The following is a 21,862-nucleotide window of genomic DNA, read 5'->3' as shown; positions in this document are numbered from 1 at the left end:
AAATGTTATTTAATAGTGTTCATCATAATATAATTTAATATTCATATATTTATATATGTATAGCTTTGCAAATTTGTAATATTCTCTTACATTTATACCATTGTTTTATTGAGTACACATTAGTTTTCTCAAAAAATATATGACATCAGAAATTTAGTAGGTAAAATGTCAATTCAGAGAATCTATTGCTGTGGGTTCCTTTTTTGAGATTTTATGTTTTTAATTTAATTAATGTATAGAGGGGTTACAGTTATGTTCATCTGGTAGTGGATGCACTACTTCTCACACTTTGAGAAAAAATAGAATGGAATAATTTTGTGTATGTGGGATTTAAAATTTTTGCATTTGAAACATTTAGGACTAAAACTAGTCTATCTTTTTTTGATAGAAAATAACTGGAACTAAATATTATCCTGACTAAAACTGTAACTGATAAGAATCTTGTTTGGACACAGGGACTCTTTTCTACTTCTAGAAGTCATTCCCTTTACCTCTGATCACTTGTTTACCAATTAAGCACAACCAGTTCTTCTGGTCTCCTTTATGGAATTAAAAAGCACACACACACATACACACTCACTCCACATACCATGCAAGACAAATAGGAACAAGGGTAAATGCTTGTTCTTTCCAGTTCTTAATCCTGAGATATATTATTTTTGTTGAAGAGAAAACTACTTGATCATGCATCTGTGTTTCAATGGCTTCTAATTTTTCAGAGTTTTTTTCAGCAGGAGTATTGCCTAGCAGATAATTCTGTAAAGGATACTCCTACTTGGAAATAACCCTTTACTCCCATGGAAACTGAACTGAACACATTTGAACACTATTATGCATCTTAAAACCTTATAAAGTAGAAGTGTGGCCATATCCTAGTAATATTTTTAGCCCCCAGAATGTATCAGAACTTCAGGCTTCTATCAGGGCCTCAGGTATAATCTGTGTGTAACAGTATCTCCATCTGGTTTGTATTTCTATTCAAATCTAAAAGATGAGGGAGGGGGTTTTACAGTACCTGCCTAACAAGTACAAGACCCTGAGCTCAAACCCTAGTACCACCAAAAAATGGAAATGAAATGAATATTTAAAGAGAATGGCATTTAAAGAATAAAGTTTTCATGTCAGGTGTCAGGATAATTTTACATCTACAGAAAAACTACAAAGACATTTTAGAGTATCTGAAACCCCTACATATGTTAACACTAATTCTGTGACATATTTGTGTCAAGTAATAACCCAATACTAAAGCATCATTATTAACTGAAATCCATAAGTTTCCTTTGTTTTAACCTAATGTGCTTTTTTTTTGTCTCAGGCCCATATTTAGGATTCTTATAACAGAGATCATCTAGACTTGGCTATTACTCAGGCTTTTCTTCTCTTTTAGTGAATTATTTTTGAAGTTAGTGTTATTACTATAAGAACTTGGCCTGGGCACTGTCCCTGAGCTCTTCAGCTCAAGGCTACTGCTCTACCCTTCAGCCAAGCCCCACTTCCTGTTTTCTAGAGGTTAATTGAAGAGTCTCAGGTCCTTCTGTGCCCGGGCTGGTTTTGTACCTTAATCCTCAGATCTCAGCCTCCTGAGTAGCTAGGATTACAGGCGTGAGACACCACGCCCGGCTGTTTTTTTGTTGTTGTTTTATTTTTTGGTTGATTATGGGGCTTGAATTCAGGCTCTGAGCATTTTTTCCCAAGGCTAACCCTCTACCACTTTAAACCACAACTCAACTTGTAGTTTTTAGGTGGTTAATTGGAGGTAAGAGTTGCACAGATTTTCCTTCTTGGGCTGACTTTGAACCACCATCTCCAGACCTGAGCCTCCTCAGTAGCTAGGAGGAGTGTGATCCACAAGTGCCTAGCAATAGCTCTGTACTCTTGTAGTCTAGTATGGCGAGGTCAGTATATAAATATAAGCTTGCCATAGTGATGGTATGCTTAAAAGTGTTATTTTTACTAAATGCTACTCTGATTTTTCAGGTAGTGTATTTTAAATCAATGAATTTTGCATTGGTTATGGTTTGGATACTAGACATTTTTAAAAGGCTGGAAGCACATGGAGAATTCAGTTAAAACAAGAGATTTGGGTATCAGGGACATATGGGTGATATCATTGGAAGAAACTTAGCTGAATGTTCTGTTTCCAAGGAAGTGAACGCTGGAATGCCAGAGGTGTTTAGGAAATGAGAACTGAGTAGATGGTTCCATGAGGATTGTGAATGATGCAGTTGAAGGATGTTCATTTAAGTGTATCACTCAAGGCCTTGTTTTGGATTCCCTTGGAAAGCTGATTGAAAGCCTGTGATAAATATTTTGTTCCACAGACCTAGTCTTATTTTTTTCCAGATAGCAAATCAAAGCAAGTAATAGACCATACACAAGTTTGAGAAAGGAATGGGAAAAGAAGACAGATTAAACAAGGAAAAGAAATAAATAAATTGGTACCTAGGGCCAGGAGTGTGGTACTGTGTTTGCCTAGCAGGCATGAAGCTCTGGGTTCAATTTCCTGGAACCACATACATAGAAAAAGCCAAAAGTGGTGTTGTGGCTAAAATGACAGAGTGCTAGCCTTGAGTAAAAAGTGTCCAAGGACAGTGCCCAAGCCCTGAGTTCAAGCTTCAGGTCTGGCTGAATAAATAAATTACCAAATATTGGTACCTAACCCAGGACCTATTTTTAGACACATAGATGGATCACAGACATCATATGTTTCCTCGAAGGCGTCAGAGAGCAAGATTCCTGGCCCAGTTTGAGGCATTCCTAGAACTAACTAGAGCCTGCCTTAAGAAAAGTATGGAAAGTTTTCATTACCAATCAGATACATTCCGCTTATCAACCTGATAACAAAGCTTGGCTTTTGTAAACTTTTCCCTGGGCCTGGAAGAATCACTTGAGTATCTTTGTTTTCTGAATCACCATGTAACTCACCATGCTCATTTACTTCTCCCAGCTTTCCACAGACTGATTAAAGGCTGACTCATTCTTTGCTGTCTCCATTCTATTCTTGCTGTTCTACTTGTTGAGAAAGTTTTGTCCTCCAGTAAAAGTTGACCCACTTGTTATCATTCTCCTTACCCAACTGTGTATTTCCTGCATTGCTTAGTGATGACTAAGAGAAGTTGCACAAACCATTAATTCCATTTATGTAGAATTGGAAGCATTTGTTTTGAATATGACATCACATCACCAACACATTTCTTGAGTGACTCAAGAATTTATCAATCGTAGCACCATTGATATAGGGCCTGGGCCTGTCCCTGAGCTTCTTTTGCTCAAGGCTAATTGCTCTACCACTCAGACCAAAGCTCCGCTTCCAGCTTTTTGGCGGAAAGTAAGGGGGTTGGTAGTTTATTGGAGATAAGAGTCTTGTGGACTTTTCTGCCTGGGCTGGCTTCAAACTGCAATCCTCAGATCTCAGCCTCCTGAGTAGTTAGGATTACAGGCGTGAGCCATTGGTGCCTGGCAGTGGATAACTAACTTGTGCATTAGAAGATGTTTGTTGACAAGTATCCTTGGCTTCTACCCTTGATGTCCAGTAGCAGCTCCTACCCTGGCTATAACAGCCCACTGTATGCATAGCCCTTGCCAATAATTCCGTAGGACATCCTGTTGATATTTAGAAACACCGCCAAACCTGCTATATACAATTTAGTCTTAAGGAGCTGATATGATGGATATACACATTGGCTCTGGAATCAGGAAAACTGAAGTTCAAGTCCCTTTTCTACCTCTAACTGTCCCTCTAACCATCTTGTTTAATCATGGTTGAAGTACTTAATCTCTCTGGGTCTTAATTTCCTCAGCTGCAGAGAAAAGCAGTAGTAGTTTCTACATGATGGCATTACGTTGAAGCTGGAAATAAGTAAATATATGTATATTATATACTGATATATATATTCGTATTCATACATGTATATGAGCAATAAAAAAGAAGGAAAGCCAGGCACTGATGGCTCATGTCTGTAATCCTAGCTACTCAGGAGGCTAAGATCTGAAGATCGTGGCTTGAAGCCAGCCCAGGTAGAAATGTTCTTATCTCCAATGAACCACTCAAAATTAGAAGTGGAGCTGTGATTCAAAGTGGTAGAATGCTAGTCTTAAAACACACCAGCTTAGCACCTGTGCTCAGGGCCTTACATTTGAGCCCCATAACCAACAAAACAAACAAAACCAAAACACTCAAGAAGGCCAGGCACAGTGGCTTGTACCTATAATCCCAGCTACTTGGAGGGTGGAATTGGAGCTTAAAGTCAGAGGAAATAAAATTAATAAAATCCAATCGCAATCAGTAAAATCAAGGGATCAAGTGAAGGCATTGTACCTGTAGTCTCAGCTACATGAGAGGCCATAGCTAGGAGGATCAAACTCTTCATACTGGCCCTGGGCAAAAATGTGAGCTCCTACCTGATATAGAATTAAAGTGGTAAAGAGCAGAGGCCATGAATTAAATGCTGGAGAACCCTCCTAGCAAGCACAGGGTATACTAGGTTTAAATCCTAGGTTCAATTTCCGCTCCCCCCAAAAAAAGAATGTACTAAAAAGATTGATATATATTGCCATTGGACTTTATAATATAGACGTAGCTGTGACTGTGACAAGATGGGAAGAAAGTGAAGAGGTAGATAGAAAATTCTAAAACTGGTCAAGGACAGATTGGTGTGAGCAAAAGAAGACAGAATTTAATTGCAAAGATGATATCCTTGAAGAATCCAGAGGATAAGATGCAGGGCATGAATGAAGGGCTTGGCAGATGAAACAGAGATAGATGCTTTTTCCATAGTATTAGGACAACAGGCAACGTCTGGGTATAGATAGAGATCAGTGTTAGATGCAATGATGGGAGAAGACTGAAGTTTCTGATTTTGTCTAGCTTTCTCAATAAAGCAATAAAGTACGTTTATTAATGTAAACCTACAGATGAACACAGTTGTCGGATGGTTCTTTAAGTAACTTCTTGACACGTTGAATTGTAAGTTGCTCTTCTCAGATGATGACTCGGTGTGATTTTTTCATTCTTCAGCCAAGAGGCTGGAGTCCTATCTGGAAGCTGTCTCTGACGAGGAGGATTGTACAGACACGCTGAAAGGCTCTCTCAGCAATATGGCGGCCCCAAGAGTCCACAGCTGCAGGATGGTTCATAACAGGCCTTTGGGAAGCAAGCCCTCACATCAGCTTTCTGGCAGCACTTATGCTGAAGGAGGTGGAGAAGGAGCCAGTGAAGTGCCCCATTCCCGACAGGCTGCTTTCAGTAGCCCCATTGTAAGTGCAAGTGCATATCCATGCATATCTCCAGTGCATGCACCAACATAGCCTTCTAGATATAACACAGCCAAATGGGCTGAACACATAATAATTCACTGTGATTGTGACATACAGTAGAAAAGGATAAACAAACAATACTTTAAAAAATACTTTAAAATGATATTTAAAACGATCCTATCTGAAAAGTACATATAGATTTTTTTTTTTGGTTGTGTGGCTTGAACTCTGGGCCTGGGCACTGTTCCTGAGTTCTTCAGCTCAAGGCTACCACTGAGCCAAGGCACCACTTCCGGTTTTCTAGTGGTTAATTGGAGATAAGAGTCTCTCAGACTTTAGTGCCCAGGCTGGCTTTGAATTGTGATCCTCAGATCTCAGCCTCCTGAGTAGCTAGGATTACAGGCCTGAAAAGTATATTTCTGATCAGGCATGACAATGTCTAAGTGAAAATGGCTCCCTTAATTTAAGGCTCATGGCTCACTCTCAGAACCACCAAAGCTTATCAGAATTACCCCAAAGACAGGTAAGTGTGTCTAATTGATAGAGAAATTATACAGCCTTGTGATGTCCATTAAAAAAATAATAAAACAAAAACCCTTCCTTCCGGCCGGGAGTTTGGCCTAGTGGTTAAAGTGCTTGCCTAGCATGCACGAAGACCCGGGTTCGATTCCTCGGTACCACATACATAGAAAAAAGCTGGAAGTGGTGCTGAGGCTCAAGTGGTAGAGCTCTAGCCTTGAGAAAGTCCAAGGACAGTGCTCAGGCCCTGAGCTCAAGCCCAGGACTGGCAAAAAAAAAAAAACAAAAAAAACCCTCCTTCCTTCCTTCCTTCCTTCCTTCCTTCCTTCCTTCCTTTTATTTTATTGTCGGGGTGATGTATACAGGGGTTACAGTTACATTCATCAGATAGGGGGTGCATTACTTTTCCAACATTGATACCCCTTCTCATTTATTTTTTTTGCCAGTTTTGGGCCTTGAACTTAGGGCCTGAATGCTATCCTTGGGCTTACTCAAGGCTAGAGCTCTACCACTTGAACCACAGCACCACTTGCGGCTTTTTCTATGTATGTGGTACCGAGGAATTGAACCCAGGTCTCTGTACATGCTGGGCAAGCACTCTGCCACTAGGCCAAACCCCTGGCCCCCCTTCTCATGCTTTTGTCTCTCCTCCCACCTCCCCAATCATCTTGTTTTTCCCCTTCCCTTCTTATCTCAAATAAACAAATATGTATACACAATACACCAGGTGACAAAGTCAGATACAGTAACATTAGATTAACCATAAGAAAACCCTTTCTTTTTTTCTCACACTGTAATCTGCCTTCCATATTCCTTCACAACTAGTTCCCCTTCCCCATTTCAGAACCTAAGTATGGACGACTGTTACGCACATGTTGTATTTAGATAGCAGTTTAAGGGCACTATGTGACAATGGCTGAGGTACACGTATGAATTCGTCTGTGAGACAGGTAACCCTGCTGAAAGTGAGTGCATGTCATTTGAGAAGGAAGGAAAAGGAACATTACATTACTCACACTGGTCCCATCGTTTATACTGCACGGTCACCCTGGGAGACAAGTGCCATTATATGGGAGAGGGAGGTAATAAAGTTCAGAGGGTTTAAGTAAATTGTCTGAGGCCTCAGTGTGCAGTGGAGCTATGATGGAGCCCCAGCGGTCTGATTCCCACAACAAGCTCTTTTCTTATTAAATCTGTGCTAACTCTCACCATACTCCAAGGCATAGTAAGTACAAGCCATGTCTTCTGGGTGGAGTATTACACATCCTCAGTATTTTGTTTGCCAGTTCTGGGACTTGAACTCAGGGCCTGAGCACTGTCCTTGGGCTTTCTCAAGGCTAGTCCTCTACCACTTGAGCCTCAGCACCACTTCCAGCTTTTTTCTATGTATGTAATATCGAGGAATTGAACCCAGGTCATTGTGCATGCTAGGCAAGCACTCTACCATTAGGCCAAACTCCCAGCCCCCATCCTCAGTATTTTTATCTTCTCTCAAAAATTGCCTCTTTTGACTTCTCTGGGGTCAGCTTATGTTGAGTCCAGAACTGCCCTGAAGTACATTGATTTGTTTACATAACCTTGACTGTGAGCAGGTGAGCTTCAACAGCCCTAAAGCATCTCTCTATATATTATTGGATTGCAATCAAATTTCTACTACTATATGTTACTGGATTATAATCAAATTTCCACTATGACGCTTTTGTGAAAAGAAGTATTCTCAAGTCAGAGAAACACTGTGTTACAAAAAAATGACATGCTTTTATTTTTAAGAATAGAACTGCTTAGAGCAAATCTGTCTTCAAAATCCTTAAAAGGAGCGCATAGTTGTTAAAAATATTTGGTGATCTGAAATCTCTTGGAAATACCCTTGGTTGTGTCTTGTACAATGTTCCTGGGAAATATTGGTTAAATCTAACAGGTTGCTTGTGCTAACTTTCATTCTGAAGAGTTGAGTTGTTGTTTTTACAAGACTGGTAAATTTTGAACAACAAAAATAATCAATGTAGATAATAGCATCCCTGTTAAAAGAAATGGTATTCAGGGGCTGGAAGTTTAGCCTAGTGGTAGAGTGCTTGCCTAGCATGCACCAAGACCTGGGTTTGATTCCTCAGTTACCACATACATAGAAAAACCGGAAGTGGTGCTGTGGCTCATGTGGTAGAGCTCTAGCCTTGAGAAAGCCCAAGGACAATGCTCAGGCCCTGAGTTCAAGGGCCAGGACAGGCCAAAAAAAAAAGAAGAAGAAGAAAAAGAAAAGAAATGGTATTCATTGGTTTTTTTTATGGTAAATCTATTGCTAAGATTTGATTTTGGCAATGCAATATATAGTATTTATTATATATAATATATGTGACACTGTATTTCAAAGGGAGAAACAATAGTCAACTAGGTAGAAGACCATGTTTGTCCTCCTAGTTTAGTGGTTCAGGTAGTTTTCTTAAACATCTAGTACCTAAATGTTTTATTGTCCTATTGTCACCTCTCACCGTATCATAAATGCATGAACTTATGTTGAGAATAACCCTTTACCTGTTTGGCTTATTAGGAAACGGATGTGGTCCCGGACACCCGGCTTTTGAACACAGTTAGTCAGCTGACTCCTCAGCTGTTCACCAACATGGAAGGTACCACCCACTGCCCACCCCCGGAGCTCTCCTACCTCATGGACTTTTTCATTGCTCTGGCTATCTGCAACACTGTAGTCGTTTGTGCTCCTGACCAGCCACGACAGAAGGTGAAGTCTTTAACACAAACAGCATTTCCATGGGGATTTCCACGGGGGAACGGTTGGGGTTTGCATGTATCTGTACTGATCTTGATCCACTAAAATAGTAATCATGGATGATGGCATCTAGTGATAGGAAGTATGTAACATTCAGGTACTATTCCAGTTTGGTCTTCACTTAACATGCTCTGCATGATTGAGTAGCATTATTGTGTTTAGTCCTGGTAGCAACTCTTTGGGCTAAGTACTCTGAAATCTGCCATCACCACACCTGACCCACTTTGCAGATTGATGCTAAAATATGTGTTCCAGGTCACAAAACCAATTTGTAGGGGAGATGGCCTTGAACCTAAGAAATGTGTATGGCTTATTGTTAGTACACTATTTGCCTATAGGAGGTAGTTGGTGAAGTAATTCATTTTTCTTTTATTTACTTACCAGATAGAAGTTTTCTCTGAGACTTTGAGATCCTCCCCGTCAATGTTATACATATTATAGTAAATAAAATGTAAAGCACTAGATTCATTGTTATAGTTAACAGTTATATACCTTTTTCATGTGCCACTTGGGCTAGTTTTATCTCAATCTATCTGCAGTCCAGTGTGGTATAATATATCAATATTTTTAGTTCTTATAATTTGTTTTTTTGGTGGCACTGAAGATTGAATTTAGCTCTACCTGCTAAACAAGCACTCTATCACTTGAGCCACTCCTCCTGTCCTGTTTTCTTTAGTTTTTGTTTTTGTTTTTTTTTTTTTTACAATCTTGGGTCTTGAACTCAGGGCCTGCGCACTGTCCTTGGACTTTCTCAAGGCTAGCACTCTGCCACTTTAGCCACAGTACCACTTCTGGTTTTTGCTACGTATGTGGTACCGAGGAATTAAACCCAGGCCTTTGTGCATGAGAGACAAACACTCTGCCACAAACTCCGGCCCTCTTTAGCTTGTTTTCAGATAGAGTCTCACACATCACTCAACTATCTTTAGATTGTGATCCTCCTCTCTCTTCTAGTTTACAGGTAGCTAGGATTATGTGCGTACACAACCATGCTCAACCCTGCATGGTGGATTTTTAAGGTCTAGTTGTAGTTGAGAATTCATGGGAAATCCACTTCCAATTAAGAAGAAAAGCTTATTTTAGAAGGTGGTGATTTACCACTTGGCTGTGCTGGCTTCATGGTTCATGGTTATCTTCTCTTTCCCACATATCCACTTTATAATTCACCATACAGTAGAAGCAATTAAATTTTAATTTTTCCATCACATCATTTTCTTTTGGCAACTTCGGGGGTGGTCAACTTCAACATAAAAGTAATTTATTTCCAATTAAGCAGCATTTGATCAGAAACTATACTTTTACAAGGTGTTGACTAGAAGGTTGTCCTATGAAAAGTGATTAGGTAGTTAGAGAAAAAAAGTATCATTAGCTGCTTTTTATTTTTTCTATATACTATTTTTTTAAATATTTGTTTCTGGAGATGATATCTTTTGGTGTTTTCTGTTTATGAAATGTTGCTTTAGTCCCAAAGGATGTAAGATTCTGAAGGAGAATCTCTCAAGATATAAATAGCTTTTTGACATTTCAAGGTAATGAGAGGAAAGCAGTAAATGGTTGCTAATCAGAATTCATGTGGAATATAGAACCTTACCTGTAATTAGTAGCTTTTATTCTTTTTATTTTTGAGTTGTGGAGTACTTTGAAAATCGACCTGAATGAAACCCTCAAGCTATCATATAGTTGGTCGTTTTTAGGAGACACTTGGTAAATGTCCTATGAATTTTAGAATAGGGCGTGTGTGTGTGTGTGTGTGTGTGTGTGTGTGTGTGTGTGTGTGTGTGTGTATGTATCTGTACCAGGCTTTGAACAATCAACTTTCTTGTTTATGGAGTTCTACTTGAGCCATCACACCTCTAGTCTAGCCTTTTGTTGGTAATTTGGGAGATAGTTTCATGGAATTTTCTGCCTGAACTAATTGCAAACAAAGGCTTCTCATATCTTAGTTTTTGAGTAAGCCAGGATTATAGGTGTGAGCTGCCAGCCCTTGGGTCTGTCTGCCTACCTGCCTGCCTGCCCTCCTTCCCTTCCTCCCTAGTTCCTTCCCTTCTCTCCCTCCCTCCTTCCCTCCCTCCCTCCCTTCCTTCTTCCTTCCTGAGCCAGAATTGGGGCTTGAACTTAGGCCCTCTTACTCTCACTTGGCTTTTCCTTTTTCAGTCAAGGCTGGCACTTTACTACTTGAACCACACCTCACTTTTTTGGCCTTTTGTTTAAGGTAAAGTAACAACTTTTGTAGAATCTAAAAAGGAAAGGGAAAACCTTTATTTTGTGAACCATTTGCTTTATGGTTTTTTTCCTGATGTTTTAGTATGTGTATTGTCAGTTATCTGTTCCCATATTTTTTCATGCTGTTTTCATAACATTTCCAATATTACCTCTTGGTCTTTATAAAGTCAGTATTTCAAAAAAAGATGTTTCTATTTTGTTATTGAATTCTTAATTTGCCTACAGCTCTTAAATTGTTATTACTAGGATGTATACAATGAAAATTATTGATTTTTTTCTGTATTTCAAGTTATTTCTTTAGGGGAAAAATGGTGCAGTGTTAGCATTATATATCTTCTGCCTGTATTATCACCATTTTTCCCCCCTCAATAGCAGTAGGAACTTATAATATCATTATTCTCCCCACACCCTCTTCCATGGTTATTCTGCTGCAGCTATTGGAAGAAGTTGCAAGCCATATCACTGTGTCCTATCTCGATTTTTCCCAACTAGACTTCAAAGCTGTGGTGACTTTTGAGTATATTTATTGAGACCGTGTGAAATTGTCTTTCCTAGATCGGGCTGTCTGCACTGAGTGGAATGCCCATTAAGTCCCTAGAAGAGATTAAAAACCTCTTCCAGAGACTGTCTGTCCGAAGATCAAGTTCACCCTCCCTGGCCAGTGGGAAAGACTCACCCTCTGGGGTTCCCTGCACCTTTGTGAGCAAATTCTCTATCTTCACCCGGATGAAACTGTCTGCACCATTGGAGGAAGAGGCCTCTCCAGCGAGTGTGAGCCCTCAGAACACAACAGACGCGGCTTGCTGTACAGAAACAGAGGAGCAAAACAGTGAGGTAGCACTGACTAATATCCAGGTGGACCCCCTCCATGGACAACCCTTGACCTCTGACCTGTGCTATGAGGCAGAGAGCCCGGATGAGGCAGCCTTAGTGTATGCTGCCAGAGCTTACCAATGCACTTTGCGGTCTCGGACTCCAGAGCAGATCGTGGTGGACTTTGCAGCTTTGGGCCCATTAACATTTCAGCTCCTACACATTCTGCCCTTCGACTCAGTGAGGAAAAGGATGTCGGTAGTGGTCCGGCACCCCCTTTCCAACCAAGTTGTGGTATACACAAAGGGTGCCGACTCTGTCATCATGGAGCTGCTCTCAGTAGTTTCTCCAGGTAGGGTCAAAGAGGGTGGGGAGGGCAGGGACAGGAAAGGCCGGGAGCTTCAGAGGCCATTCTCAGTAGCTTTGAGAGGCTAAGAAGTAGGTATTGGGAAGTGAGGGGTGGTCCATTCATACTTAGAAAGGTAAAGAAAGCTGCCTGGGGTTTAGTGGGCAGGCAAGTACCTGTGGGTCTGCACAGACTTGGTTTCTCATCTGGAGTTCATTAGCAGTTATGGCTTGAGAAAGTTACCAAACTATTATTGAGTGTCTACGGGTTCTGCAAAGCGTGTCTTATGGACTGTCCTTTGTAAGGCTCCCAGGAGGCGTCCTGTCATACTATGGCCAATGAAGGAGGAAACTCTAGCCAAAGGCCTGCAGGACGTGTTCACCCAAGAGATGACAGCCAACAGTGTAGCCCTTGTTATTGTTGTTATCCATAGCATGGAAACTGCGTCTGTACTTGTGTTGATACTTCCTCTGCCCAAGGAAGGAAATCAAGGGTGACGATTATTTCTGAGGTGTTTTTTATTTTTTGTAGATACACATGGGGGATTCAAAGTAAGAATGATATTTTTTAAAAAATGTGGATTAAGCTCTGATTGGTTTTTATATAAAATATGTCTCTAATTGAGCAGACTGGCAGAAATACTAGTGTATTGTCCATTATTTCAGATGGAGCCAATGAGGAAAAACAGCAAGTGGTAATTAGGGAGAAAACGCAGAAGCACTTGGATGACTACGCCAAGCGAGGACTACGCACTTTATGTATAGCAAAGAAGGTGAATTACTTACCATCTTTTGTGTTCTTTCCCTTGTTTAGGCATCATTTACTGAGAACTATTATGGAGTAAACCCTAACCCAGGGCAAAACCCTTAGACTAAAAGTTACATTTGCAGAGCTCATGTGATTCCAGATATTTGTAAGTGCTTTTATCTACAGATAGTATTGGTTTAGGAGAAGAAATACCTGGACCCTGCTTTCCTTCCTTCGGGACTTTGTAGATATTGTCTCGTAAGTTTTGTAGCAGTAATATGCTTTGGAAAAAAATATTACCAAAGGTCATCCTTCATTTGTTTTTCCATAAGTTTTTGGTAATTTATGTAATCTTATTCTGCATACGTAAGTCTTCATCTTAAAATCCAGGTAGCTGGGTATGATGATTCATGACTAATCCCAGCAACTGGGAGGTAGAGGCAGCAGAGTCCTATATTCGAGGCCAGTGAGGGCCATATAACAAGTTCCAGGTCAGCATGGGCTTCATAGGGAGACCCTGTCGAGAGAGAGAGAGAGAGAGAGAGAGAGAGAGAGAGAGAGAGAGAGAGAGAGAGAGAGAGAGTTACTCATCATTATTTTCTGTTGAAAATAATGTTGAGACGTAACAAAACTTGAATAAGAGATGCCAGAGCACCAATAAATGATGTGAAGAATGTTATTATAGAACTTCTCTATCCAAGTTCTTGTGAGTTGTCTTAGAGTAATTGGGATCTATTATGGACCCCACACGACTAAGCCAGTGAAGTTAATGAAGGATCCAAGACCTGCCTTACAGTGGGTTGTAGGAATAATAGAGAGTTCAAGTCATACTGACCCTCTGCCTTTTCAGTCCAGTGGTTTTGCTTCGGAGAAAAAGGTGGCCCCATGGTGTATCATTGTTCCAAAGCAAATTAACTTGTCAGCAGGGTAAATAGCTCACACCCTCCATTCTATCTTGCTTTGGAACAACTCAAGTGTGGATGCGTCCTTTATTCACCATCAAAGAAAAAGGAAAATATTAACATTAGGTTCTTTTCCTCCAAGATGTCTGCTTAATTTGTTAGATGAGGGGGAGGGATTCAGATGTCCTTGCTTCACCTCTAGGGACGTTTGCTTTTATCCTTTACAAGTAACCATCAAAACACATCAAAGACGCTGGTGGCTACAGGTTCCCTCACCCAGCATCCTGACCACACTTCCCTAAAGCACCATTAAAATCACCCTGGATTAAACTATCAAGTAAAGACGCTCCCAACTGCTTTACTTCTAGTTTAATTAAGTCGATCGTCTCACTTTCACCATAGATATAGTCTAGAACTTTCCCAGAAATACCGAGCTAACTGTAAGGCCCATCCTGCTGTCTCACACTACTCTGATCACCAAGTCTGGGAGCTGTGACAGGTGACCAGAGGGCATGCACCTACTGTGACTGCCTGGAGGGAGAATAAATACCCTAAAGCATTCTGATGGCCTGGTGCTTTTCCAGCCACGAATCCTGGCCTGGTAGAATTCAAGACTATATGGCTTGTTTCCTATCTGGTCCTTCCTTCCACAGGTCATGAGTGACACTGAGTATACAGAGTGGTTGAGGAGCCGTTTTTTAGCTGAAACCAGCATTGACAACCGAGAAGAATTGCTCATTGAATCTGCCATGAGATTGGAGAACCAGCTAACATTATTGGGTAGGTCGATTGTGTTGTGTTGTATGAATTAAATAAATTTAAACAACCTTGATTGTCTCTAACTACCGTATTCACCACTTCAACTCCAGTAAACATTTGTGATTTACCTGTCTCTACCCTGCTTCCAGTCTGTCCTTGTCTGTTTTGTTGTTGTTATTGTTGTTTATTGAGCCACTCAGTCTTGGGGCTGAAACTCAGGGCCTGGGCACTGTCCCTGAGTTTCTCTTGCTCAGGGCTATCTCTAGCTCTGATGAACCATGGCTCCACTTTTTGGTAGTTTATTGGAGTTAAGTGTCTCTTGGACTTTCCTGTCCAGTCTTGATTTGAACTTTGATCCTCAGATCTCAGCCTCCAGAGTAGCTAGGATCATAAGCTTGAACCACTGGTACTTGGATTGTTCTGCTCTGTTTTTCACTTCACTGAGCCAGATTAAACTTTGTGGCAGGATTCAGTTGGTCACCTTAGTCCCCAACATAGAACATAAAGTTTCTTGTGTTCAGGGGTAGCTAAACTTTCTTGCCAGAAATGTAGCCTTTTTGTCAGTTCTCACAACAAATCTCCATTTTATTTAGAAAAGCAGTTCAATGGTGTTTTCCAAGTCACACGTGAGTAACTCAGAGTTAGTTACTAACTAACTGAGCATGGGACTCACTTGTACCTGGGTCCAGGGTTCAGGTTCTTTCATCCGCACCTGGAATGAACCTAATGAAACTTATTTTTCTTCTTTGCCGCTCAGATTCTCTTTCAGAATTGCAGAACAAATGCTTATGTCAAGTTAAGCTGCATCTTAGAATCATCTAGAGAGTTTTAAATAATATCCTATTCCTAGGCTCCGTGATTATGTCTGCTTGAATACTGGAATTGTTAAAAGCTAACTGAGTCTAAGGAGACAAAAGCAAGTTTACAAGTCCATGGAAGAGCATGGACACTGATTCTACCATAAGCACCCATACACCAAAAGACCAGCCACTGAGCTCCTTCCCGCTGTTTACATACGATATGATAACTCCTCCCCAGTGATTTTTCTATGCCATTTTATGTAGCTTACTTCCACATGTCTTCATTTGCAATTCTAATATTAAAATGTACTGTGGATTTAATGCCTCTGGCATTTAGCAACAGAATCTGACCTAGTTTGATATAACACTATTTATTGTATTGGTCATTCTACTTGTCCTAAAAATAAGCAAATTTTCCTAGAGAAATATTAATATGATTGGTTAACAGGCATTGCAAAATAAGGCATATGCACCATATTATCTATAGAATATGTGTGTGTACATGGGCATGTCTGAGGGTGTGCAAGTGTGAGTGTGTGTGTGTGTGTGTGTGTGTGTGTGTGTGTGTGTCCCAGGGCTGGAACTCAGGACCTAAGCACTGTCCTTGACCTTTTGTGTTCAAGGCTAGTGCTGTACCACTTGAATGCCACAGCTCCACTTCTGGCTTTTTGGGTTGTTAATTAGAGACAAGACTCTCACAGGACTTTTGTGCCTGAGCTGTCTTCAAACTACAATCCTTGGATCTCAGCCTTCTGAGTAGCTAAGATCACAGGCATGAGCCACTGATGCCTAGCCGATACTACATTTGTAAAACCTGTTAACCTTTTGAATTCCCAAATTCCAATTATTTTAGAAAAGGAAATTATAGACGTGCATGAAAGAGTATTGTATAGACACTACACTTTACTGGCAGGAACATTCTTTGAAAGTCCACCCTTGTCTTGTATCATAATTTATAAAATTATTATAGAATTATAAAATTTACAGTACAAGGCCATATAAATAATTAAATAAGATTCTTACCCACCTAGCCAAAAAGAGAATAAGCAAGTTTGCTGAATTATGAAGCTTCCCTCCCAAAATATTATTTTGTGTTTAACGTTGGTCTACATCTTCACACTTCCTTTGGATCTCTGGAAACTACTGGGAAATTTTGTATAATTCAGGACTAAGTTGGCTAATGAGTAGGATTCCTTCTCCTCCTCCTCCTCCTCCTCCTCTTCCTCCTCTTCCTCCTCCTCCTCCTCCTCCTCCTCCTCCTTCTCTTCCTCTTCCTCCTCCTCTTCCTCCTCCTCTCCTCTTCTTTCTCCTCCTTCTCTCCTGCTTCTCTCCTCCTCCTCTCCTCCTCCTCTTCTTCCGCCTCTTTCTTCTTCTTCATCCTTGCAGTTTGTGTGCATGTGTATGTTGGTATTGGGGCTGGAATTCAGCGCCTAGGCTCTGTACCTGAGCTGCTTCTGCTCAAGGCTAGTTCTCTGCCATTTGAGCCACAGCTCCACTTCTGGCTTTTTAATGGTTACTAAGAGATAAGAATCTCATAGATTTTTTTTTTCTGCCCAGACTATCTTTAAACCTTCATGCTCAGATCTCAGCCTAGGATTATAGGCACAAACCACCAGTTGAATTGCTTAATGAATAAGATTCAATTATAGACTGGAGGAGCTTTAGCCTGCTTGGTTTCTTAAAGGCCTTGCTTTACTTTGAAGGAGCCACAGGCATTGAAGACCGTCTGCAGGAGGGAGTTCCGGAATCTATAGAGGCCCTGCACCAAGCCGGTATCAAGATCTGGATGCTGACAGGAGACAAGCAGGAGACAGCTGTCAACATAGCTCATGCATGCAGACTCCTGAAGCCAGAAGACAAGCTCTTTGTCCTCAATCCCCAGAGCAAAGTAGGTGTAATGAGATTCAACTGCTCCTTTTGTTTTTCAGGCCAGTGGAGCATTTGAAATCAGATATATGTAAGAAATGAAAAGCTTTTTGATATTTATTCAGCCAGTGCTGAATGACAGAGTTCACGTTTGGGAGGAGAATGCCATAGTTTTCCTAAAGGCCTGTGGGATAAGTGTAGTGACTTAGAGGAATCATAGCTGAAAAAAAAAGCAGAAAGCTTTCTTTGTATGATTTAATTTATTTTTTGTCTACCTCTACTTTGGAATATCCAAGTATTTGACAAGATAGCCAAAAATGACTAACAAATCTTGAGACAGAAGTAAGATAAAAAAAATTTTTTTAAGCAAGGAATTAAAAGTAGTCACTCATTCCCTCTCATGATAATTCCTCTCCAGTGAGAAGAAGTAATCATTTCTATTGGAATCAGATAGATATGGGAAATGAAAATAGGTTCACAGCCTGATGGTGCCCTCTAGTGGTAACTCTTAGCTACTGCTCCTGAGAATATATATATATATATTTTTAAGGGGAAAAAAATGTTTAAAAGAAGTTGTTTTTAAAGGAGAAGGAATTGAAGAGATTTACACATAGCTTATTTTCATCTGGCCTTTTCTCCTGCTAATCTCCTCCATAGATGTCCCAATCAGTTTTGCATGAGCATCATATTTTTCTCAGAAGGTACCCACTGTTGACAGCAGTATCTTCCAAGATTTGTACATGTTGTTTCTTTTTCATGGAAAGTCTTCCAGTCTTCCTCTTCCTTCCTCAGCAGTGAGATTTAACCAGTTGGCATCATCGTGTCACATCAACCTGTCTTCCGTGCCCTTTACAATCTCATCTTGAGCTTGTGTCAAGGCTACCACAATTGGCTAGCCATGTTTCTACAGTTAGGCTTCCACCAGGACTCAGCCGGATGGCTGTCTTTATTCAGCAGAGACTGGCATTTTCTTTTCTTTTCTTGGGGCCTTGAACTCTGGGCCTGGGCATTGTCCCTGAGCTTTTCAGCTCAAGGCTAGTACTCTACCACTTCAGCCACTACTTACAGCTTTTTCTGAGGACGTGGTACTGAGGAATTGGACCCAGGACTTCATGCATACTAGGCAAGCACTCTACCACTAAGCCACATTCCCAGCCTGCTATTGTATCTTGTTGGCAGATAGGTCAGGATGCTAAATATTCTATAATGCATAGCAAAGTGCCCCAGGACCCAGGACTTTCTGACCCAAATGTAACTGGCTGCTAGTGCTGAAAAATCCTGCCTGAGGCTATTTGTATGAAATAATAAATATTATAATGGGGAAGGTCAGTTAGGTCGCTGGCATGGTTGTTCCTGCTTTTAATCTTTGAAAACAATCCTGTGCTGTTCTTGTTTCTTTTTCTGTTTTTTTAAAAATGCTTCAATTTTTTTTAATTAACTACATTTATTTTTATTTTTTTTGCCAGTCCTGGGACTGGAACTCAAGGCCTAAGCACTGTCCTTGGGCTTTCTCAAGGCTAGAGCTCTACCACTTGAGCCACAGCACCACTTCCAGCTTTTTCTATGTATGTGGTACAGAGGACTCAACCAGGGTCTTCATGCACGCTAGGCAAGCACTCTACCACTAAGCCGAACTCCTAGCCTCATTTGCCATTTTTTTGGTTTGTTTTTTGTCATTCATGAAGCTTGAACTTTGGGCCTGGGCACTGTCTCCTGAGCTCTTCAGCTCAAGGCTACAGCCCTACCCCTTGGGCCACAGCACCACATCCGATTTTGTAGTGGTTAATTGGAGATAAGACATTAGTGCCCAGGCTGGCTTTGAACCGGGATCCTCAGAGCTCAGCCTCCTGAGTAGGTAGGTATGTGTGAGCCATTGCACCTGGCTTCATTTGCCATTTTTTTCACATACATTTTTTCACATGCATTATTTCACATACATTGATACCCTTTCTCATGTCTTGGTCCCCATTTCCCTCCCCCCACCCCATTTGCCATTTTTTTATGGTGAAAACATTCCAAATATTTTTTTCTAGTTTTTAATCTATTGACTCAGATGTTTCTAATTAGTTAAATGGGTAGGATTATGGAATTTTATTCACCAACAATTTATGTTGGAAGGCATTGAAAGCTACTAGTTTAAGAACTAACTACTGAATGCCACTATAGCTAATATTATTGGCTATTAGTTGCTATTCTACGTGGAAGAACTTTCCAGATAACTCGGTATAATACAGTGAATACCATTTAGTTGAGTTCTATCAGTGGAGACTCAGTCACTGGTATTTAAATCTGTTCCTCATTTTTCCATTCCTACCCCTTAGGACTCCCTTATTAATTCAAAAAGAATCTGAGCATCATGGAACCTAATTTGTCACTTAGTGAATTGCTTCTGGAACCTTGAATGGAATGTCTGAAATCATGTCTGTCAGTTTCATGCATTTCCATCACCTTTTGCTCCTAGGTTTGCACGTTACTTCCAAACCTTGCATGGTTTCCATTTTAATGGAAGTGTCCTTGATCCATCAATTACTAAGAAATGATAGTGAAAAATGGAGCTGGCTCTCCAGTGCCACCCCAAGGCTAACTTCTCTTTACCTCCTGCTTCAAGGATGCCTGTGAAATGCTAATGAGCACCATTTTGAAAGAACTCCAGAAGAAAGCTCCAGCTTCTACGGTGCAACCATCATTAAATCAAGCATCTCCTCAGCCTGTACTTCAGGACTCAGGGCCAAGAGCGGGACTTATTATCACTGGAAAGACCCTGGAGTTTGCCCTGCAGGAGAGTCTGCAGAGGCAGTTCCTGGAGCTGACTGCCTGCTGCCAAGCTGTGGTCTGCTGCCGCGCCACGCCCCTGCAGAAAAGTGAGGTGGTGAAATTAGTTCGCAACCATCTGCAGGTGATGACGCTGGCCATAGGTGAGTGGGAGAGGACCCAAGCCTTTTGCTTCTCCATTTCACAAAAAACAACAACAACAAAACGCAGAGGTTAATTCTCGTCTGTCCTTCTACATCTGTTTGCACTTCTTCCTACCTCCTGCTTTCTCTCTGTCCCTCTCTGAGCCCTCCTCAGTTCCTTCATCACCTGTTTGCCTACCTGCTAGGAGTCACATGTTAGGAAAACCAGACTCAGAAAACTAGATGCAGAAAACCAGACTCTTTGGGAAATTCTGAATCACAGAGTTGGAAAAAAATCCAAGAGTTCTTTCCGTAGGAAAGTTAAATTCAGGGACCTGAGCAGCCTGTTTACTTGTCTATTCAACACTGAGTGCCTTCTTTGTGGTAGGAACTTTCCTTTTTTCTACACAAGAGACATCCAACAAAATACCGTTTCTTAAGCTTATGTCAAATTAGGGAGCAGATAGTAGAGCAAAGTACACATGGCTGGTACTAGATAATGATAAATACTGCTTTTCGTTTGGTTGGTTTTTGTTTGTTTGATTAAAGGCAGAGCAAGTAAGTGTGGGACACTGGGAAAAGTGGAAAAGGTTACCATTGAAAATTCAGTTTTAGGAACTGGTATTATGGCTCTAAGTGGTAGAACACTAGCCTTGAGTGAAAAAGCTCAGGGACAGTATTCAGGCCCTGAGTTCAAGTCCTACAACTGACGATAAATAAAAAAACATTCAATTTTAGTGCAGAACTATGGAGGGAATTATAGGATGCCACAGAAGATCTGTGGATGCACATTCCTCGTAGCCTGGACAGCAGAAGTTAAAGCCATGAGGGGACTGCGCTAGGCTCACAGCAGACTGAAGTGGGGAAGAGGTTCCTGCTGGCTAGTGGGTGGTAGATCGTTAGGGAGCCAGATCACATGGTGTCTTGAAGGCCATGCCTTTTGCTTTGTCCGAAGACATAGGGATATGCTAAGGGACTCTTTTCGAAGGATCTCATGTATGAAAAGTCCATGTTGGACCCCAGAGATGTAAGTAAAGAGGTCAGTGGTAGTCTGTGGAAATAATCCAGACCAGAGCAAGGGCAGGGTGGGAGCAGGTAGGGTGGTGAGATGTGGTCAGACAAGGGACATGGCTTGAAAAAAAAATCACTGGTGCTCTTAGCTGAAGAATGAAGATGTTACACATGAGAAGGAGCTGTCAAAGGGGGGCCAGAGTTCTGTCTAGGCATAGAAAGGATGGTGCTATCATTCACCAAGTTGGAAGTGGGGGAATTAAGTGTTGGGTTCTATAGGAACCTCATGAGACATCTAAGTAGTCATGTGAAGTATGCCACTAGAATACAAGTTGGAAATGTAGCAATGAGGAATTGGCTAGAGATGTAAATTTGTAAATCCTACGACTAGTGACTATGAGAGATTTGACGTTATAAAACCATTCAAGAATGAGAACAAATGGGAAGGGCATAGTATGAGATGACACTTGGAAATACTTCAGTATTTGGATGAAGTAGGATGGAATTTTTTTCTGTTGTGTTGTGGAATAAACTTATCGATGAATTATTCAAGCCCCATAGTAAGATAGGCCTGAAGCTGCAATCCTTGAACTTTTTAATTACATTATTAGATTGAGGCAGGTACGTACCTTTGAACTGATCAATGAGGAGAGAAGCTGTTCATTTCCAGGCCTGGAAAGTTTTCATCCATAAATGTGAGTGTTTGGATTCATCCTACTACACCACAAGAGTTCCCAAATCAGTATGTGAATTAATGCACCCTCTATCTGGCAAATATCATGTAACCCTTTTATTAATTACAATAAAAATATTTTTAAAAAAGAGTTCCCAAATCACATCAAATACCAGTACTAGAAACCAGGTGAGTTTGCCACTCAGCATTTTAGCAACAATATGTATTCCTTTGTACCCAGGAGATTGTCTGATATTTATAAGAAGTTTCC

The 21,862-nt window shown here is 40.8% G+C and overlaps 1 protein-coding gene across 1 annotated transcript in view; it reads left to right on the top strand.

The window, feature by feature from the left end:
• The window catches only part of Atp10d (ATPase phospholipid transporting 10D (putative)), a 72,115-nt gene that overhangs the window by 34,950 nt on the left and 15,303 nt on the right, over positions 1-21,862 (top strand). Inside the window, exons 10-16 of the mRNA XM_090343636.1 lie at positions 5,018-5,256; positions 8,321-8,509; positions 11,336-11,945; positions 12,605-12,711; positions 14,242-14,368; positions 16,851-17,035; positions 19,622-19,928. Of these exons, the coding sequence (XP_090199762.1) occupies positions 5,018-5,256; positions 8,321-8,509; positions 11,336-11,945; positions 12,605-12,711; positions 14,242-14,368; positions 16,851-17,035; positions 19,622-19,928 (1,764 nt within the window). The remainder of the gene's footprint in view (positions 1-5,017; positions 5,257-8,320; positions 8,510-11,335; positions 11,946-12,604; positions 12,712-14,241; positions 14,369-16,850; positions 17,036-19,621; positions 19,929-21,862) is intronic.

Source organism: Megascapheus bottae, chromosome 13 (genome assembly GCF_031878675.1).
Source record: "Megascapheus bottae isolate mThoBot1 chromosome 13, mThoBot2.hap1, whole genome shotgun sequence".
NCBI lineage: Eukaryota > Metazoa > Chordata > Mammalia > Rodentia > Geomyidae > Megascapheus > Megascapheus bottae.
Note: the sequence above shows the minus strand (reverse complement) of the source record. Positions and strands in the feature narration are given on the sequence as shown.